This window comes from Pan paniscus, chromosome 7, assembly GCF_029289425.2.
Source record: "Pan paniscus chromosome 7, NHGRI_mPanPan1-v2.0_pri, whole genome shotgun sequence".
NCBI lineage: Eukaryota > Metazoa > Chordata > Mammalia > Primates > Hominidae > Pan > Pan paniscus.
In genome coordinates, this window is record NC_073256.2 from 51,329,191 (window position 1) to 51,347,298 (window position 18,108).

An 18,108-nucleotide genomic window follows, 5' to 3' on the forward strand; every position below is an offset into this window, starting at 1 on the left:
ATTTTTGGATCTCCCTGAATATATTTAGAGCCCACAGACCGTCAGATTATAAAGTGCCTTATTTCATCAAAGAGTATTCCTTTCTATTGGTTTTCCTATTATTTAACTCAATTTGGTATAAATACTAACAGCAATTAAAACACAACTTCAAAAAGGGGCCTCCCTCCCTAATAGAAACAGTAAAAACTACTGTGGTTTGCTGATGAAAATAAAGTAGACTCTGACTAGGCACGGTGGCTCACACCTGTAATGCCAGCACTTTGGGAGGCAGATGGATCACCTGAGGTCAGGAGTTTAAGACCAGCCTGGCCAATGTGGTGAAACCCCATCTCTGCTAAAAATACAAAAATTAGCTGGGCATGGTGGCATATGCCTGTAATCCCAACTACTCGGGAGGCTGAGGCAGGAGAATCGCTTGAACCGGGAGGTGGAGGTTGCAGTGAGCTGAGATTGCACCACTGCTCTCTGGCCTGGGCAACTGAGTGAGACTCCATCTCAAAAAAAAAAAAAAAAAGGAGAAGAAAAGAAAAGAAAGAGAAAGAAAGAAGAAAGAGAGAAAAGTAGAATCTACCTGCATTAAATAGAAATGTCCTCCATATATTATGTGCTTTGTCAAGATGTGTGCATTGACAACAATTGTTAAGTCCCTTATCAGTAGCCTTGTTAGCCCTACCACTGCTAACAAGTTAAACATTTCAGTGACATTAGTAGGGCAACATGGGCACTAGGAAATGGAAGAAGAAAGGTAGGCCCAAAATATAGAGATTTTGAATATTTTTTTCTAGTGCTTTGAAATTTGAAATTATGCAAACCACCTGTCTGCTTCTATTTCAAATTGCATTTAGCCTTCTTCACCTTGCAATACCATGAAACAAATGAATATTGGATGGATATTTGTATGGAATTCTAGTCATATTATTAATTTAAAATAAAATAGAAGAAATAGGACTTTTGCTGATAAAATGTAGTTGGGATGATGGGCCGTACATTGGATGCACATCCAGAGAGTATTTTTTTTTTTAACTCTATTCATCTAATCTAAAAGCCACAGTAGCCAGGACAGGATTTTCCACCTGGCCATTGGGGAAATGGAATTTATTACAAATCAGCTGTACAAAAATAGATTTGTGTGTTTGTGACAGTGTTAGCGTTTTTATTTACATGACAATATTAGTGCTTTGATTGACATGAATCTACATGAATCTTCAAGTTGTGTCTCTTTGTTTATCCAGCAATACGTATCTAAAAACGTCATCTCCAGTGAGCATATTGTTGAGAGAGAAGCAGAGACATCCTTTTCCACCAGTCACTATACTTCCACAGCCCATCACTCCACTACTGTCACCCAGACTCCTAGCCACAGGTATGAGAATTTAAAAATTCCACGGCTTTTCTCTCAGAATGAATTGTTGCACATTGCCTTTTGATATCCCTGCCTAAGAAAGGAGGCAGTGAAATGGATGGTCTTTGGGCAGCAACAGATTTTGAAAATCAACTGGCTTTGCCCTTAATTCCTGCATAAATTTGAACCTCAATTAGGTAACTCCACAGGGCCGTTGTTTCCCATTCCTGAGATTGTCTTTACTCATGCCCTGCTACTCACCGAATTGCTACACTGGGACAAGTCTGTCTTTGGCTCTGCAAAATACTTAGAAGTCAGTTTCTTTCAGTAATTGGATTGCCCTGGGAAATGCACATGAGAATTGGTTAAATAGTGGAACCCTAAATTCTCAAATGCCCTGGTGATCCCCACCTGAGTGCACTTACTCTACCAAGACCAACACTAGATCTCCAAATGTAGCTCATACAAGGAAATGTTTCTTTAATCTAAGCCACTCAAGAACAGAGAGATTATAATTATATACTGAGGAGTGGCATTCGAAAATATTTATTGAATGAATGAACAAGTGAATATACTTACCCTTACAAAGCCAATCTGAATCAAGATCCTCTCTATAGCAAATTACCTTTGTGGCGATTCTATTCGGAGACAAGTGATGTTACAGTGAGCTCCGGGTGCATCAGTAGTTTGAAACATTTGTCAGAATCCATTCCTTTCATTTCCATTTTTTGCATATAATTTTTGCACGAAATATCTGATTGTCTCTCCCATTTCCTCCGCAGCTGGAGCAACGGACACACTGAAAGCATCCTTTCCGAAAGCCACTCTGTAATCGTGATGTCATCCGTAGAAAACAGTAGGCACAGTAGCCCAACTGGGGGCCCAAGAGGACGTCTTAATGGCACAGGAGGCCCTCGTGAATGTAACAGCTTCCTCAGGCATGCCAGAGAAACCCCTGATTCCTACCGAGACTCTCCTCATAGTGAAAGGTAAAACCGAAGGGCAAAGCTACTGCAGAGGAGAAACTCAGTCAGAGAATCCCCGTGAGCACCTGCGGTCTCACCTCAGGAAATCTACTCTAATCAGAATAAGGGGCGGCAGTTACCTGTTCTAGGAGTGCTCCTAGTTGATGAAGTCATCTCTTTGTTTGACGGAACTTATTTCTTCTGAGCTTCTCTCGTCGTCCCAGTGACTGACAGGCAACAGACTCTTAAAATGCTGGGATGCTTTGATGCGGAAGGTGCAGCACATGGAGTTTCCAGCTCTGGCCATGGGCTCAGACCCACTCGGGGTCTCGGTGTCCTCAGTTGTAACATTAGAGAGATGGCATCAATGCTTGATAAGGACCCTTCTATAATTCCAATTTGCCAGTTATCCAAACTCTGATTCGGTGGTCGAGCTGGCCTCGTGTTCTTATCTGCTAACCCTGTCTTACCTTCCAGCCTCAGTTAAGTCAAATCAAGGGCTATGTCATTGCTGAATGTCATGGGGGGCAACTGCTTGCCCTCCACCCTATAGTATCTATTTTATGAAATTCCAAGAAGGGATGAATAAATAAATCTCTTGGATGCTGCGTCTGGCAGTCTTCACGAGTTGTTTTCAAAGCAGATACTGCCTTCAAGATGGCCCTTTATTCCAGAATGTTTTGGCTTTCCTTTGAGGAGATTGGGTTGGGTTGGGGGAGTTATAGCAAAGGTAAAATGAAGAATGGAGGAAAGTAAACAAAGAGATATTAAATAGTAATATTGAATTCATAGATTCTCTTTCTCCATTTTCACCTGAGCTGGAAGATGACCGGTATTTCTAGCCCATCAGTAAGCTGTTACCTGTTCCTATTTGTTTGCAAGTCTGCTGGGTTTTACTTTATTTTATTGTCATCTCAGGCTAATCTTTGACCATTTACTAAAAGGTTTACATAATGTCAAATCCACACTTATGTGGTAGTTACATGGGAGGAGATGACTTTGATAGAGTCTTTCCACTCTTGGACTGGGAAGTACTTCCAATAAAATAACACATTCTGGGCTTGAAGGCCTGTTGCTTACTTTTCCAAGGGCCTTTCCTTCAAAATGATATTTTAGAACTTTGTGGAATTTATGAAATCAGAGGTAAGCTATTACCTGTTCGTTTGCAAGTCCGCTGAGTTTTATTTTATTTTATTTTATTTTATTTTATTTTATTTTATTTTATTTTATTTTATTGTCATCTTAGTCTAATCCTTGACCATTTACTGAAAGGTTTACATAATGTCGAATTCATACTTACGTGGTAGTTCCATGGGTAGGGATGACTTTCATAGACTCTTTCCACTCATGGACTGGGGAGTACTTACAATAAAAAATGACAGGCTGGGCGCGGTGGCTCACGCCTCTAATCCCAGCACTTTGGGAGGCTGAGGTGGGTAGATCACGAGGTCAGGAGATCAAGACCATCCTGGCCAACATGGTGAAACCCCATCTCTACTAAAAATACAAAAATTAGCTGGGTATGGTGGTGCTCACCTGTAGTCCCAGCTACTAGGGAGGCTGAGGCAGGAGAATTGCTTGAACCCAGGAGGCGGAGGCTGCAGTGAGCTGAGATGGTGCCACTGTACTCCAGCCTAGGCAACAGAGCAAGACTCCGCCTCAAAAAAAAAAAAAAAAAAAAAAAAAAAACCACACATTCTGGACTTGCAAGCCTGTTGGTTACTTCTTCAAGGGCCTTTCCCCAAAAATGATATTTTAGAACGTTATGGAATTTATGAAATCAGATGTTTCCCTGCAACCAATCTATGAAAAAGTAGGCAGGGTTTAAACTGTTTTAAAACTTTAGTCTTAAATTCATATTTTTTTTATGTATTAAGGAAGTCTATCCATTCTGTTTCAATTGTTTTTTGAAACATGAAAAGGAAGTTAGAGATGAAATCATTCTTCATCACTACAAGTGATATTTATCCTTAAATGTTGACATTTCCCCACTGTGCTGGGCTTCTAGATGATATCTAGGACTACGAAATATTCCTGAACCTAGAGATTATGGAGAGAAAAGATGAATCACTTTTATATGTTGGTTGAATTTAAATTAGCATTTCTCAGAGAGCTTAATTTAAGTACCCCCAAAGCCAAAAGTTTGAAGACTCAAGGCCCACATATTTCAATTTCTCAGGCACGTTCCCAGTTTAGAGGCAGCTAGCTCTCACGTCTGTATCACTGTGACTCCGGGAGAAGCAGGGAGGTTCATACGTTTTCCGTTCCTGTTAGCAAGAGTTCAGATGATGGCATTCCATGTCATTTCAGGTCACGTCAAATTAGACTCTGTGAATGCCAGTGTGAAGAAAAGAGTCATTTAGTGTTGTGCATTGGTAGCATTTTTTATCAAAAGCTGAGAAATGTGACTCTGAATAAGCCACGTCTTCCTCAGTGCCAAAAGTCAGGACTTCTTATAGTGGGGGAAGAAAGCATGGTGTGGTGAAAACAGTGTGCTCGGTGGCCTAATGGCAAGAGTCACTGAGCATTATCAGACATAACATGATAGAAGGTAACAGGGTACAGCCAACCCTTGAGGCATCATGAAAGAGATTGACCAAAGACTGATATAGCTGTGGGTTTTGGAAGAGAGATAGACCAAAGATTGGACATAACCTCCATTGTGGTAACTGTGAAGCCAAATTAGGTTCTCTCAGGCTTACCTTTGACTGTGTTTGTTGGACACTGGGATGGATAGTTCCAAATTGAATGTTAACTAGTTGCATTTCATGGAAAAAATGAAAAGCACACAAATGTATGACACTGTTGTCAGGAATAAATCTAAGTTACTATGCTCTTTTTTTTTCATAAGACATAACCTTATAGCTGAGCTAAGGAGAAACAAGGCACACAGATCCAAATGCATGCAGATCCAGCTATCAGCAACTCATCTTAGATCTTCTTCCATTCCCCATTTGGGCTTCATTCTCTAAGACCCCTTGGCCTTTAGGAAGGTATAGTATTTAAGTAATACTTCTTTCCCTTCCGAATCCCTGAGCCTTGGTCCTTATATAAGCTGAGAGGTTTCCAGGACCTAATGCCTTCTTGTCTTGGCTCATATGCCATTATTTATAATTGTGATGAGATTGAAAATCCCAAAAGCTTTGATGAGCTAGGCAATTTAGCTGATCTTTGCATGCACTCCTGTGAGGAAACTCTTGGCTACCTAATTTTCGATTCCAAGGGTGTGGAATTTCCTAGCCTAAATAATTGAGCAGCCTACAATGAATAGAAATTCTCTGTTCTCTGATGATATAATATCGTGAACTCTGTCCCCTTACCTTCCCTGCTATGTGCCTCTTATTGCACCACACTTATGCAGGGTATTCTGTGCTCACACAGGTATGTGTCAGCCATGACCACCCCGGCTCGTATGTCACCTGTAGATTTCCACACGCCAAGCTCCCCCAAATCGCCCCCTTCGGAAATGTCTCCACCCGTGTCCAGCATGACGGTGTCCATGCCTTCCATGGCAGTCAGCCCCTTCGTGGAAGAAGAGAGACCTCTACTTCTCGTGACACCACCAAGGCTGCGGGAGAAGAAGTTTGACCATCACCCTCAGCAGTTCAGCTCCTTCCACCACAACCCCGCGCATGACAGTAACAGCCTCCCTGCTAGCCCCTTGAGGATAGTGGAGGATGAGGAGTATGAAACGACCCAAGAGTACGAGCCAGCCCAAGAGCCTGTTAAGAAACTCGCCAATAGCCGGCGGGCCAAAAGAACCAAGCCCAATGGCCACATTGCTAACAGATTGGAAGTGGACAGCAACACAAGCTCCCAGAGCAGTAACTCAGAGAGTGAAACAGAAGATGAAAGAGTAGGTGAAGATACGCCTTTCCTGGGCATACAGAACCCCCTGGCAGCCAGTCTTGAGGCAACACCTGCCTTCCGCCTGGCTGACAGCAGGACTAACCCAGCAGGCCGCTTCTCGACACAGGAAGAAATCCAGGCCAGGCTGTCTAGTGTAATTGCTAACCAAGACCCTATTGCTGTATAAAACCTAAATAAACACATAGATTCACCTGTAAAACTTTATTTTATATAATAAAGTATTCCACCTTAAATTAAACAATTTATTTTATTTTAGCAGTTCTGCAAATAGAAAACAGGAAAAAAACTTTTATAAATTAAATATATGTATGTAAAAATGTGTTATGTGCCATATGTAGCAATTTTTTACAGTATTTCAAAACGAGAAAGATATCAATGGTGCCTTTATGTTATGTTATGTCGAGAGCAAGTTTTGTACAGTTACAGTGATTGCTTTTCCACAGTATTTCGGCAAAACCTCTCATAGATTCAGTTTTTGCTGGCTTCTTGTGCATTGCATTATGATGTTGACTGGATGTATGATTTGCAAGACTTGCAACTGTCCCTCTGTTTGCTTGTAGTAGCACCCAATCAGTATGTCTTGAAATGGCACATCCATCCAGATACGCCTCTCTTGTGTATGAAGTTTTCTTTGCTTTCAGAATATGAAATGAGTTGTGTCTACTCTGCCAGCCAAAGGTTTGCCTCATTGGGCTCTGAGATAATAGTAGATCCAACAGCATGCTACTATTAAATACAGCAAGAAACTGCATTAAGTAATGTTAAATATTAGGAAGAAAGTAATACTGTGATTTAAAAAAAACTATATTATTAATCAGAAGACAGCTTGCTCTTACTAAAAGGAGCTCTCATTTACTTTATTTGAATTTATTTTTCTTGACAAAAAGCAACAGTTTTAGGGATAGCTTAGAAAATGGGTTCTGGCTTGCTATCAGGGTAAATCTAACACCTTACAAGAGGACTGAGTGTCACTTTCTCTCTGGGGGAATGATCCAGCAGCTTATCTAGTTGACGATCAAAACATGGCTGATAAAGGTGCAATCATTTCTGACATGTATTTTTCACTGATTTTGAAGCTAGTGATTGGTTGTGTCTTCTTGGCTCAAAAAGAAGCATATTACGGCACAAAAAGCCCAGCCCAGACAGCACATGCAGCATTTTGTCTGAAATACTTCTAGAGTCAAACGTGCCTGCTGTACATAGCGATGACTTGTCATCATAGGGAAGTATTTCCATCGTAGAGTGTTCAGAAGGAGTGACTGTATAGGTGGAGAGAAGCTTAGTGACTCCGTTGAAATTTTAAAATGTGGATGACCACCCCTTTCTCCCCCTTATTTTTCTTTTATCTTTCCATGTTGCCTTGATCAGGTCATAACTATGCATGAACATTTTTTATCAGGAATGGCCGATGTGTATGTGATTTGTAATCACAAGTAATGATTCATCAGGAAATGTCAATCCTGTTGGAAAGATTGCACCTTTACTTGCAGAAGTGACCCCCACCTGTGTCCTGACCTCTCCATTTACAGGCTCTCTCACCCATTTCCCCCACCTCCTTTAATTTTTGCTTTACTGTCATAAAGTAGGACTAAGGTTGGTCTAAGCATTGCATGTTCTTTTGTGATGGTAAATCCAAAGGTAGGCCTATAAATATTAACGTTTGAAATAACTGCTAATTCAGGAAAATGGAAGAAAAAAAATGATTTGAAACACAGAACCCATTTCATGGCCTGCCTGATATCTGTGAAATCAGGGCTGGAGCTTTACTTAGGATTCACATGGCCTCCTAGGAACCATGGGATAAATGGGAAACAGGTTATCGGGGGGATTCATGAAGTCAGTGAGAGTAATTGCTTCTTTTTTGCAGGTGAACTGAATGTATTTCTTCACCAAATCTTGATGTTAACAATTAAAAAGAAGAAATGACATGCAAGTAGGTCTTAGCAGAAAAATGCAGGCTGGGCATGAGTCATGTTGTTACGCTCCCACATGCTCCTACAATCCACAGAGATGCCTGTCTGCAGGTTCTTGAAGTTACTGTTAGTATTTGGTATCTCAAATTTTCTGTCACTCTTCACATGCCACTTTCTCTGTGCTCAGTGGTATCCTCATTTGCTTTTTAACCTACACTGAGGAGTCTTTGTCAGGTTGCACTGATTTTCCAATTCTGCAGTAATGAGTAAGCTCACAGCATGGGGAAGAAGACAGTCAGTCCAATGACGTTCTCTAAATTATTTTAACATTGCCTTTGAAGGCCTTGACTCATCCTTAGCTATTTCAATGAAGAAATTCCTACCATGAATTTAAAACCCTAAAAATTCTGTTTCAAATTCTTTGGGCATTGGGGTACTCAGATATCCCATTGTGGAAGAATTTTAAGAATAAATAGAAGTTTCTGTTGAGAACCATGAGCAACATGTTTCTTACAATGAGAATTGCTATGCATTTTAAAATTGCAAATATATATGAAAATTGAAGACAAGAGGAAATTGTATTTCTAACTTGATTCTGATCACTCACAGAGGTGGCATATTATTATAGTTGGGACATCCTTTGCACCCTTCATAGAAAAGGCCAGCTGACTGCTCAGCATCACCTGCCAAGGCCACTAGATTTGTGTTTACAGGGGTATCTCTGTGATGCTTGTCACATCACTCTTGACCACCTCTGTTAATAAATTCCGGCAGTGCAGTGGTGATCGGAGTGTGAACTTATGTTCCCAGCATATGGAAAGCTATCTTAGGTTTTAAGGTAGTAGAAATTGCCCAGGAGTTTGACAGCAACTTTGTTTCCCAGGTCTACAATCGTATCCCACTGAGGTGTATGCAGTGGAGCATAATACATGCAAATACATGCAAAACTCCTTTTGTTTCACCTAAGATTCACTTTCTATCTTACTTTCCCTTCCTGCCTAGTGTGACTTTTGCCCCCAAGAGTGCCTGGACAGCATTCTAGTTTCTACAAAATGGTCCTCTGTGTAGGTGAATGTGTCCCAAACCTGCTATCTCTTTCTTGTTTCAGTGTGACTGTCTTGTTAGAGGTGGAGTTTATCCAGGGTAACTTGCTCACTAACTATTCCTTTTTATGGCCTGGGGTTAAAGGGCGCATGGCTCACATTGGTGAAAATAAGGAAGGCCTGGTCTTATCTTGTATTAATAATACTGGCTGCATTCCACCAGCCAGAGATTTCTATCTGCGAAGACCTATGAAACACTGAAGAGAAATGTAGGCAGAAGGAAATGGCCACATATCACAAGTTCTATTATATATTCTTTTGTAAATACATATTGTTTATTACTTGGGTGTTTTCTTATATCATTTACTGTCTTTTTGAGTTAATGTCAGTTTTTACTCTCTCAACTTACTATGTAACATTGTAAATAACATAATGTCCTTTATTATTTATATTTAAGCATCTAACATATAGAGTTGTTTTCATATAAGTTTAAGATAAATGTCAAAAATATATGTTCTTTTGTTTTTCTTTGCTTTAAAATTATGTATCTTTTCCTTTTCTTTTTTTTAAGAATAATTTATTGTTCAGGAGAAAGAATGTATATGTAACTGAAACTATCTGAAGAATGCACATTGAAGGCCGTGAGGTACTGATAAACTAAAGAATTTATTATTCAAAATACTAAGCAATAAGTAATTGTGATTTATTTAAAGTTTTGTCCATTTTCCATGAAAGACATACTGCAATAAAAATGCTACTCTGTGGAGACCTGGGAGTGTTGCTCAGCAGACTACAGCTTCAGTCTGTTAGACCAGCACCTTTCATCTCATTCCCATAGTTGTGCTAATTTAGGATTGTGTTCCATGGACCCCGTGATCACCTTGTCTATACGTTGCTTCTTGTCTGTCCATTGCTTTTGCCACACCACCTGTTCTCAAATCATCTCCTCCCTACCAATGCTGTTTATCACTTTCTTCCTTGTTGAAGAGGCCGCACAACCAGACAGTACTATGCTTCCTTTTTCCTCCATACACAATAACAGAGAGAGAATATTCTAGGGCATGACTGCCTGGATCCTGGCTGTTGCTATCTTTTGTAGTGGCAGTAAGAAACTCCTTCAGACTAATGAAAATGTCAATGTGCCATTCAATCACGAAAGGTAACGAAAAATGCTCTCATGGTTCAAGTAGTCCAATGGCCCATAGTGGCCTAAAAGGCAGCCAGTTGACACCTGGCCATGCCATCCACTAATGACTTTCCATTGGGCCCACAATTTACGGATTCACAATTTTAAAAGAGGAGAAGGCCAAGTTGGGTTCATTCCCCTTATTCTGTCAATAAAACAAATCAAACTCATGTCTATCTAACTGCTCAGGGAGGAGCCTTTGCATGAGAAAATTCTCATATTCTAAGACTGAGTCATAGAAATGAGGGTGTTACTTTTCTTACTGCAATTAACCTAAACAAAAGCCATATTTTAACAAATAGATATTTGCATGGTACCCTTCATATATTCCAAGCATTTCACTCATTATTCCAGGTAGGTTAAGAGCTTCTGAAGTGTATGAAGTAAAGGTCAGCAATCCTTTGGGGTGAACAGTGGCCTCCTTTGGAGTTTGGGGGTAACCTGAGACTTCCCACCAATGTCCACCTCCATCTGTGTACCTAATTCCTATTACCTAGTTATGGCTCCTCTAGGATCATTTCCAAACACTCTGGATGTCCAGGAAATTTAAATTGTAGCTTTTGACTGAGCTAGTTTTTCCTATTTATATTAATAAATTTTCAAAAATGCTTGAAATCTTCACATTTGCAACAACTTTAGTTTTCATGCACATACAAACACATAGAGAGACAAAAATTCCAAACAGACACTCTCCAAAAGCCACCACACTCTTTCACTTGCTCTATAGTCATTTAGCCAACCAGCCATGCAGAGAATATTTAAAACTTAAAGATTGAGACATTATTCACAGTTTTTGCTGAGGCTTTGTAACCAAATTGAACACTATAAGCAGCTATCGTAGTAATTTTGGTTAAAATTGTTTGCCTGGGATATAGTATTTGAGGCAGAAGCACGTGTGTGAAGGAGGTGAGGTGGTTTGGAAAGAGTGAAGACTCGCAGCCAGATTGAATGTCTGGATAATTACTATAATTCTCCCTTCTTGGTTGAAACCATGTTCTCTCTTGATTTTCAAACCCAGGCTGCCTGTGGAAACAAGCAAACCTGAGTCTTTCTAACCTGAGTCTTCCCAATCATTAGATTTCTTTTCTGTCCTAATGATGAATGATAAAAGGACTTGATGTTCACAATTTGGGGTTATAAGGCAGGTCTGAAATCTGGAGACTCAAGATGCTGGAAGGAGTGGAAAGTTTCGATGACTTTATATGAATCACTTTGCACTCTATGTTTGGCTTGTCCTCTTTGAAACTGATTTACTAAAATAAATGTAAGGGAACTATTACTCCAAAAGATTAACTTGGCAGGAAATACCAATACTTTCAGTTTATGAAAGACAAAACTGTCTTGTTGCTACAGGAAGCTGCAATATTCCTAACCTTTAAGGTTGGTGTTGAGTAGGGTGGTCATGCCCTCCCCTGCAGGTATCTTTAGGCTCCTGTTGACCTCCTGGTACTATAACTGTTCGTCTTCTCTGGGTAGCTATTGATTTTGAACTTTAACATGCTTCAAAACTTTATTCATCAGGGAAATAGGAAAAGAGTTTTGTTACCTGGAGGAAATCTATTGTGATCTACCTGAGCTTTTTAAAAACAGACCAGGAGAAGGAAACCAGTAATTTTTAAAGAAGAGACAGAGAATGGGATAATAGTTTCACCCAGGATCTCTTTCTAACCCTTTCCCTTCAAATGAACTTATTGGAACAGAATTGGAAAGAAGAAAGGACATCTCTGCCCACCCCACAGGATGCCAAAAAGGCTAAAGAATTACCTCTGTAGATTTAAACATCTTTAATGGCTTATGTATAGATTTGCTAATACAGAGAGAAATGAACTATTAAATAAAAATCACATTTTATAATATTTTTATGGCTTAAAACATCCTTTATCTCCTTTTTGTTCTCTCTACATGATATGGTAAGTGATGAGGAAAATTTAGGCTCAGGAAGGTTAAAATCTTTCTTGGAGTTACACATCTAAGAGAGCTGCAGAGCTGACACTTGTACCCAGGTTTTCTGACTGCAAATCCAGTTTCTTTCTATTGCGTTCTTCCCCTTTCCCTGCCTCAAGCAGAAACAGGTTTTTTGTTTTCAACCTTTGTGTATACAGTATGTTATGTTACATCTACAGCTAAGTTTCTTTTTAGAAGAATGTGAGCCCTTCTAGCTTTGGTTTAGAGTGATTCTAGAAGCCAATTTCCTTGGCTTAGTGATTCTATGCACCTTTCCTAAACTTAGCTTTCTAAGGAAATGAAGTGTACCAGTGAGAATGAATTCACAATTTTGACATGTAGGTAGCATCCTAAAGTGAAAAGAGCAGGAACTTTGTAGTCAAAGCACTCTCCCCACCACTTAGAAACTTACTGACTGTGGGCAGCTTCCTCCTCCAAGTTTCTTTCCTGATTTACAAGACTGTGGTGTGGTCAGGATTAAACTTGAATACATGTAAGGAAGCCTGAAAGTGTCTAACACATAGCTAGTATTCAAATGCCACCTTCTATTTGCTCCTTCCCCTCCAGTTCCTTAAGTTTTGGAATCTAGGTTTCTCAGTTCCAAATGGATTGACATTTGCATATCCCCATTGCACAATGGATCAAATAAACTTTATGTTATCATTTCTCCAACATAGTGTCAGTAAGCAAATCCTTTTTAATAACAACAGTATGTTGAGAAACATATCACCAAATAACATTTAACTTTGTAGCTTTGATAAGTTCTTTAGGTTTTGGTTTTGGTTTTGTTTTCTGAGACAGGGTCTTGATCTGTCACCCAGACTGGAGTGCAATGGTTCAATTTTAGCTCACTGCAACCTGTAACTCCTGAGCTCAAGTGATCCTCCCACCTCAGCCTCTCGAGTAGCTGGGACTACAGGTGTGCTCCACCATGCCCAGCAATTTTTTTTTTTTTTTTTTTGGTAGGGGCAAGGTCTCGCTATGTTGCCCAGGCTGGTCTTCAATTCCTGGCCTTAAGTGATCCTCCTGCCTCGGCCTCCCAAAGTGTTGGAATTACAGGCATGAGCCACCACCCATAACTTTATGTTTGTTTTTTTGATGCAGTATAAGTTCAGCGTGCTTCTTATGCAGCCATACCATTTCATGTTAACTCTGATTTTTAGCAGCTTATTACATGTGTTTTATTATTAATATAATTTAACAGAAATTTACTAAACCATGACTCTGTAGAGTTTTAATACTACCTCCAAACATCATTGCAAACATCTAGAAGAATGAACAAAAATGATCTTAGGTCGACAGTATATCTGTTTGTCTTAGTTTCTACACAGGATGTTCAGACATATTCCATTTCTTTAAAAAAAAAAAAAAATATATATATATATATATAGTCCTGGCGCAGTGGCTCATGCCTGTAATCCCAGCACTTTGGGAGGCCGAGGCAGGCAAATCACCTGAGGTCAGGAGTTTGAGGCTGGCCTGACCAACATGGTGAAACCTCGTCTCTATTAAAATTACAAAAATTAGCCGGGCGTGGTGGCACATGCCTGTAATCCCAGCTACTCGGGAGGCTGAGGCAGGAGAATCACTTGAACCTGGGAGGCAGAGGTTGCAGTGAGTTGAGATCACGCCATTGCACTCCAGCCTTGGTGACAAGAGTGAAACTCCGTCTCAAAAAAAAAAAAAAAAAAAAAAAAAAATTATATATATATATATATATATAATCCCACCAGAAGTCTGCAGAGCGACCAAATTAGAGGAGTCTGGTTTCAGATTAAATTATAAATGTGAGAAACCACGTAGCTCCCATGATCCATCCAATAATTCCTCACGTCCTCTTCAGTCTTTACTCCATGCATAAAACAGAATTTTTTTTTCTCATCCTGGGTATGAAGCAATTAATAATTTACAGATTTAGCCTATTTGGATTCAATCCCTTCAAACTTCATACTACATCCAAGGTGGAAGTTACTTAAGCTCTGATATCAATCATCAGACTTGTAATATAGGCTTTGTTAATGGCAGGAGAGTCTAATAAAACTTTCTGTTCCTTATCCTTCATTTAAATGAAAAACTTTTTATTGAAAACAATCATAACTCTAGCTCATCATAAATATAATTCATGAGGACATTTTATTATTTTTATATTAAAGAAATAATATTATAGATGTAAACTTTGCACCTTTCTAATTATTATCATGAGTTAAGCTAATACTTGTCTTCTGGTCCCTAGATGATGATTCTTTTTTGCCTTACTGGAGGAGCCCTTGTCTTGAAGTGAGTTGCTTCAACAGCAGAGGACTTCTAGTTTCTCCTAGTTGAGCCTAAAGTGAACTTTTCATCTTCTTCAGAGGAAAGGGCTTCCTTGATTTGTACTTTTGTGGCTCCTCAGATAACACAGACAATTTTATCTTGGATCCCAGGTTCTCTTCACCATTAAGAATAAGAAAGAGAGAAAATGCTGTGCATGACAGCCACCTACTCCAAGCTACCCAACCCCCTGTAACCAGGTATCTTCCGATAACAAGATGATTCTGCCCTCACTCAAGAGTCTCCCCCACAAAGATTCCATTCTCCCTTTACTTTTTATTTTTTATTTTTTTGCAAAACAAAGGCCTCCTTTAGTACCTTCTTAGTTTATAACCCTTATCTTCCCAGCTCTTCCCTTCACTGAGACCTCTGATTTCAAAAGTTCTGAAGTCGGAAGACCACACAATTTCAGACTGTGAACAGAAATTCAGTCAGAAATTATTGGAGTTAGAAAGAATTTAGAGAAATTGTATTGAACTAGAAAGTCCTCTTTGATTAGTGGTGGCCCTTTAGAAAGTTCTAGGGCAGAGTCCCATGGTGTTTCATCTTTTCCATGATGTGCTTGACCAAAAACTTCTCTTTCACAAAATGAAAATATGCTAATCCACCACACATTTTGGATTCTGCTCTGTTTGCCTGAGGTGTTAGATCTCTAGCCAGGACTGTGAAGAGAAGGAACTTGAATCCTTCCTATTGAGCTATTAATGCAGAGTCAGTGAGATGAAGGGTTCCACTCGGGGTCAAAATCATGTCAGTTACCAAGCAAAGGAGCAAGTGAGGGGAAACATCTCCTCATCTGGTTAGTGGAGCCACATTTCACCCACTGATCAAGCCAGACCTGAGCAATAGTCTAGATTTCTCCCTCCACATCTAATTGGTGACAATGGTGATTGTACCACTGACAGGTCACACAAGTCCACACCCTCCTTCACAGCCTCACTGCTTCGGCTCTTGTTTATGCTCTTATCAGCATCTGTCACTGAGATCCATTTGTCTCCTGACTCATCTACTTCCTTTCACTCCCCTGGGCCATCCTTCACACCATGCTAGAAGACTCTGTCTAACTTGCAGAACTTATTGTGTCAGTCTCCTGGTTACGGCCCCTCCATGGCTCCCCACCTGACATAGGAGGCCCTTCACAATCTGGCTTCTGTCACTCATAACTTGTCTCCAGCCTTCATTCTTCAGTCTGATTTTATGGTTTTCTAGTTCCCCAATACACCACACCAGTGTTTATGAAACCCTAGTCATTGGCATATGAACTTTATGATTATTGACATATTCATGTACCACCTGTATTATTTTTTGCATAGTGTTTATTTTTAATTGACTACATTTTTAACTACAATAAAGTAATTTCAACTAAAACTTTGTATCAATGCTGTGAATGGAAAACTGCTATCAGTTGCCATAATAAAAATGAAACTGTAAAAATAAATATAATAAAAATGAAACAAAGTTATTAAGTTCTAACCAGATACTGTTGCCTGCTCAAAGGTCTGAGCAATAAGCCTGTTCTCTGTTTGACACAAAGGGAGTTCAGAAAGTGTTAGAGAGATAGAAAATATTTTGGGGAAGCACAGAAAGATTTATTCCCTGAGTTAGCCAGGATTGAGAGGGAGTTGATAGAGCAGTTACTTCTATGGTTTTGTTCAATGTTATTTAATGCTTGATCCTAGAATCATCCTACATACAACATTCAGTCATCCACATATCTCAGGAAGCACAATATTGTGCTTGCTACATATCCCTGCCCTTGTTCTGTTTTACTGGAACTCCCTTCTCCATTCGTCCTCCTGACAAACTTCTTTCACCCTCTCTCTGGATAAAGAGAGTTTCCTTCTCTGGGATTCCTTCCATGACCTATTTCCAAGTTTCCAGGCCTTGAGTGTTCCTCCATTGCTATCTCATAGCACGCCATACACTCTCCAACACAGCATTTTCCATCTATCTCAGAACTTGTAGTTAACTGCAACTCCTCCCTCAGCAGACCATCCGTTCATTGAGGACAGACAAAGACACTGTCTTATTTGTGTATGCCCAGCGCCTAAGACAGTGTCTGGAACATTGTAGACACTGGACATCTACAGAATGTATCCCTGGCAGCGAGAGACTCAGTTGCCATAGGTTGGCAAGCACATGAGGAATCTAGGGGATCATAGTGACCTTTAAAGCTAAGATCAAGAAAAGAGTAACCTGTAAATTGTTACAACAAAATCAGAAATGTAGGAGTAGAACCAAGCTTGCTAAGTCATGGTCAAAAACACTATAGGTCAGAGTTCAAGGAATGGAGGCTTCAAAGTTTAGACTAGATTTTGCAGTGAATGCATGAGTACTAAATATACCTTTACGCTTGTCTTGGCTCCCTCTCCACCCAGGAACCCAAGATTAAAATTAACCCTTCATTTCTCTTTTTCCTCCTTCCATCCCCTCTCGCATCTTCTCAAGGTCTCAAAAATAAAGCCCTCTAGTTGAGCATTCTTCACTAGGTCAGGTTGTTTTTTTTTCTCAACTTTTGTTTTAGATTCAGAGGATACATGTGCAGGTTTGTTTACATGGGTACATTGTGTGATGCTGAGGTTTGGGCTACGAATGATGCCATTCACTAGGTAGCGAACATAATACCCAACAGACAGTTTTTCAACCCTTTCACCCCCTAGTAGTCCCCAGGGCCTATTGTTCCCATCTTTATGTCCATGAGTACCCAATGTTTAGCTCCCACTTATAAGTGAGAACATGCAGTATTTGGCTTTCTGTTCCTGCATTAAAGCCCTTAGGATAACGGCCTCCAGCTACATCCATGTTGCTTCAAAGGACATGATTTTGTTCTTTTTTGAATAGCTGTGTAGTATTCCATGGTATATATGTACCACATTTAGGTCAGCCTTATAAATAAGATTTCCTTATTGACCGTAACATCAAACCCAACCTAAGTGCTCAGTCCTTTGAAGAGGTACAAAGATATCCTTGCATAGAACAAGCCCACAAGTTTTCCAGATGTGTGGGTTGAGTAAAACATATGAAATGAACATGCCGTATAAATCAGTGAAATATGTAATTTGTTATTCTGGACAGAATGTTGATTTGCAAGACTAAGTGTTCAGGGATATTTTCTAGGTAATTCCACTTCATACGTAGGCACAGTGTAACTATTTGAAAGGGAGAGGAAGGGCACCTAATATTACCACAGAAGTCTTCTTTTCCCAGTAGTTTGCCAGCCTGAAAATGTAGTCTTCTTTATTGATTAAAAAAATCTGTCAAATTGTCAACTTAAATGTAAGGCTTTTTGTTTATTGGTTTACCTAGTGATTCTAAAGCTAATTCCAAATTTAGTTACCCAAAGATTAAAAGAATATAGCCATGTGGTTTTTTTAAGCTTTCCTGTCCAATATACATACCCAGTTTGCTACCTGCTCATCAATGGAATTTTATGTAACTTTCAACTTTAAAGATAATTGGATAGGAAATACCTACAGATCTTTTTGAAAATTCCAGTGAAACGGCATGTCCCTGGCATGGAGTTGATCACACCTGC

At 39.7% G+C, this 18,108-nt stretch overlaps 1 protein-coding gene across 18 annotated transcripts in view; it reads left to right on the plus strand.

Annotated features, from left to right (window-relative positions):
* The window catches only part of NRG1 (neuregulin 1), a 1,128,445-nt gene extending 1,114,459 nt beyond the window's left edge, over positions 1–13,986 (plus strand). For 14 of the 18 annotated variants that reach the window (XM_063607166.1, XM_055116444.2, XM_063607167.1 and 11 more), the window contains 3 exons: positions 1,233–1,363; positions 2,125–2,331; positions 5,689–13,986. In XM_063607166.1, the coding sequence (XP_063463236.1) occupies positions 1,233–1,363; positions 2,125–2,331; positions 5,689–6,343 (993 nt within the window). In that variant the 3' untranslated portion in view covers positions 6,344–13,986. Of the gene's footprint in view, positions 1–1,232; positions 1,364–2,124; positions 2,332–5,158; positions 5,299–5,688 lie in introns of those variants that run through there. The other 4 variants (XM_055116450.2, XM_055116447.2, XM_055116443.2 and 1 more) reach the window with 1 other exon arrangement.
* Positions 13,987–18,108: the final 4,122 nt, after the last annotated feature.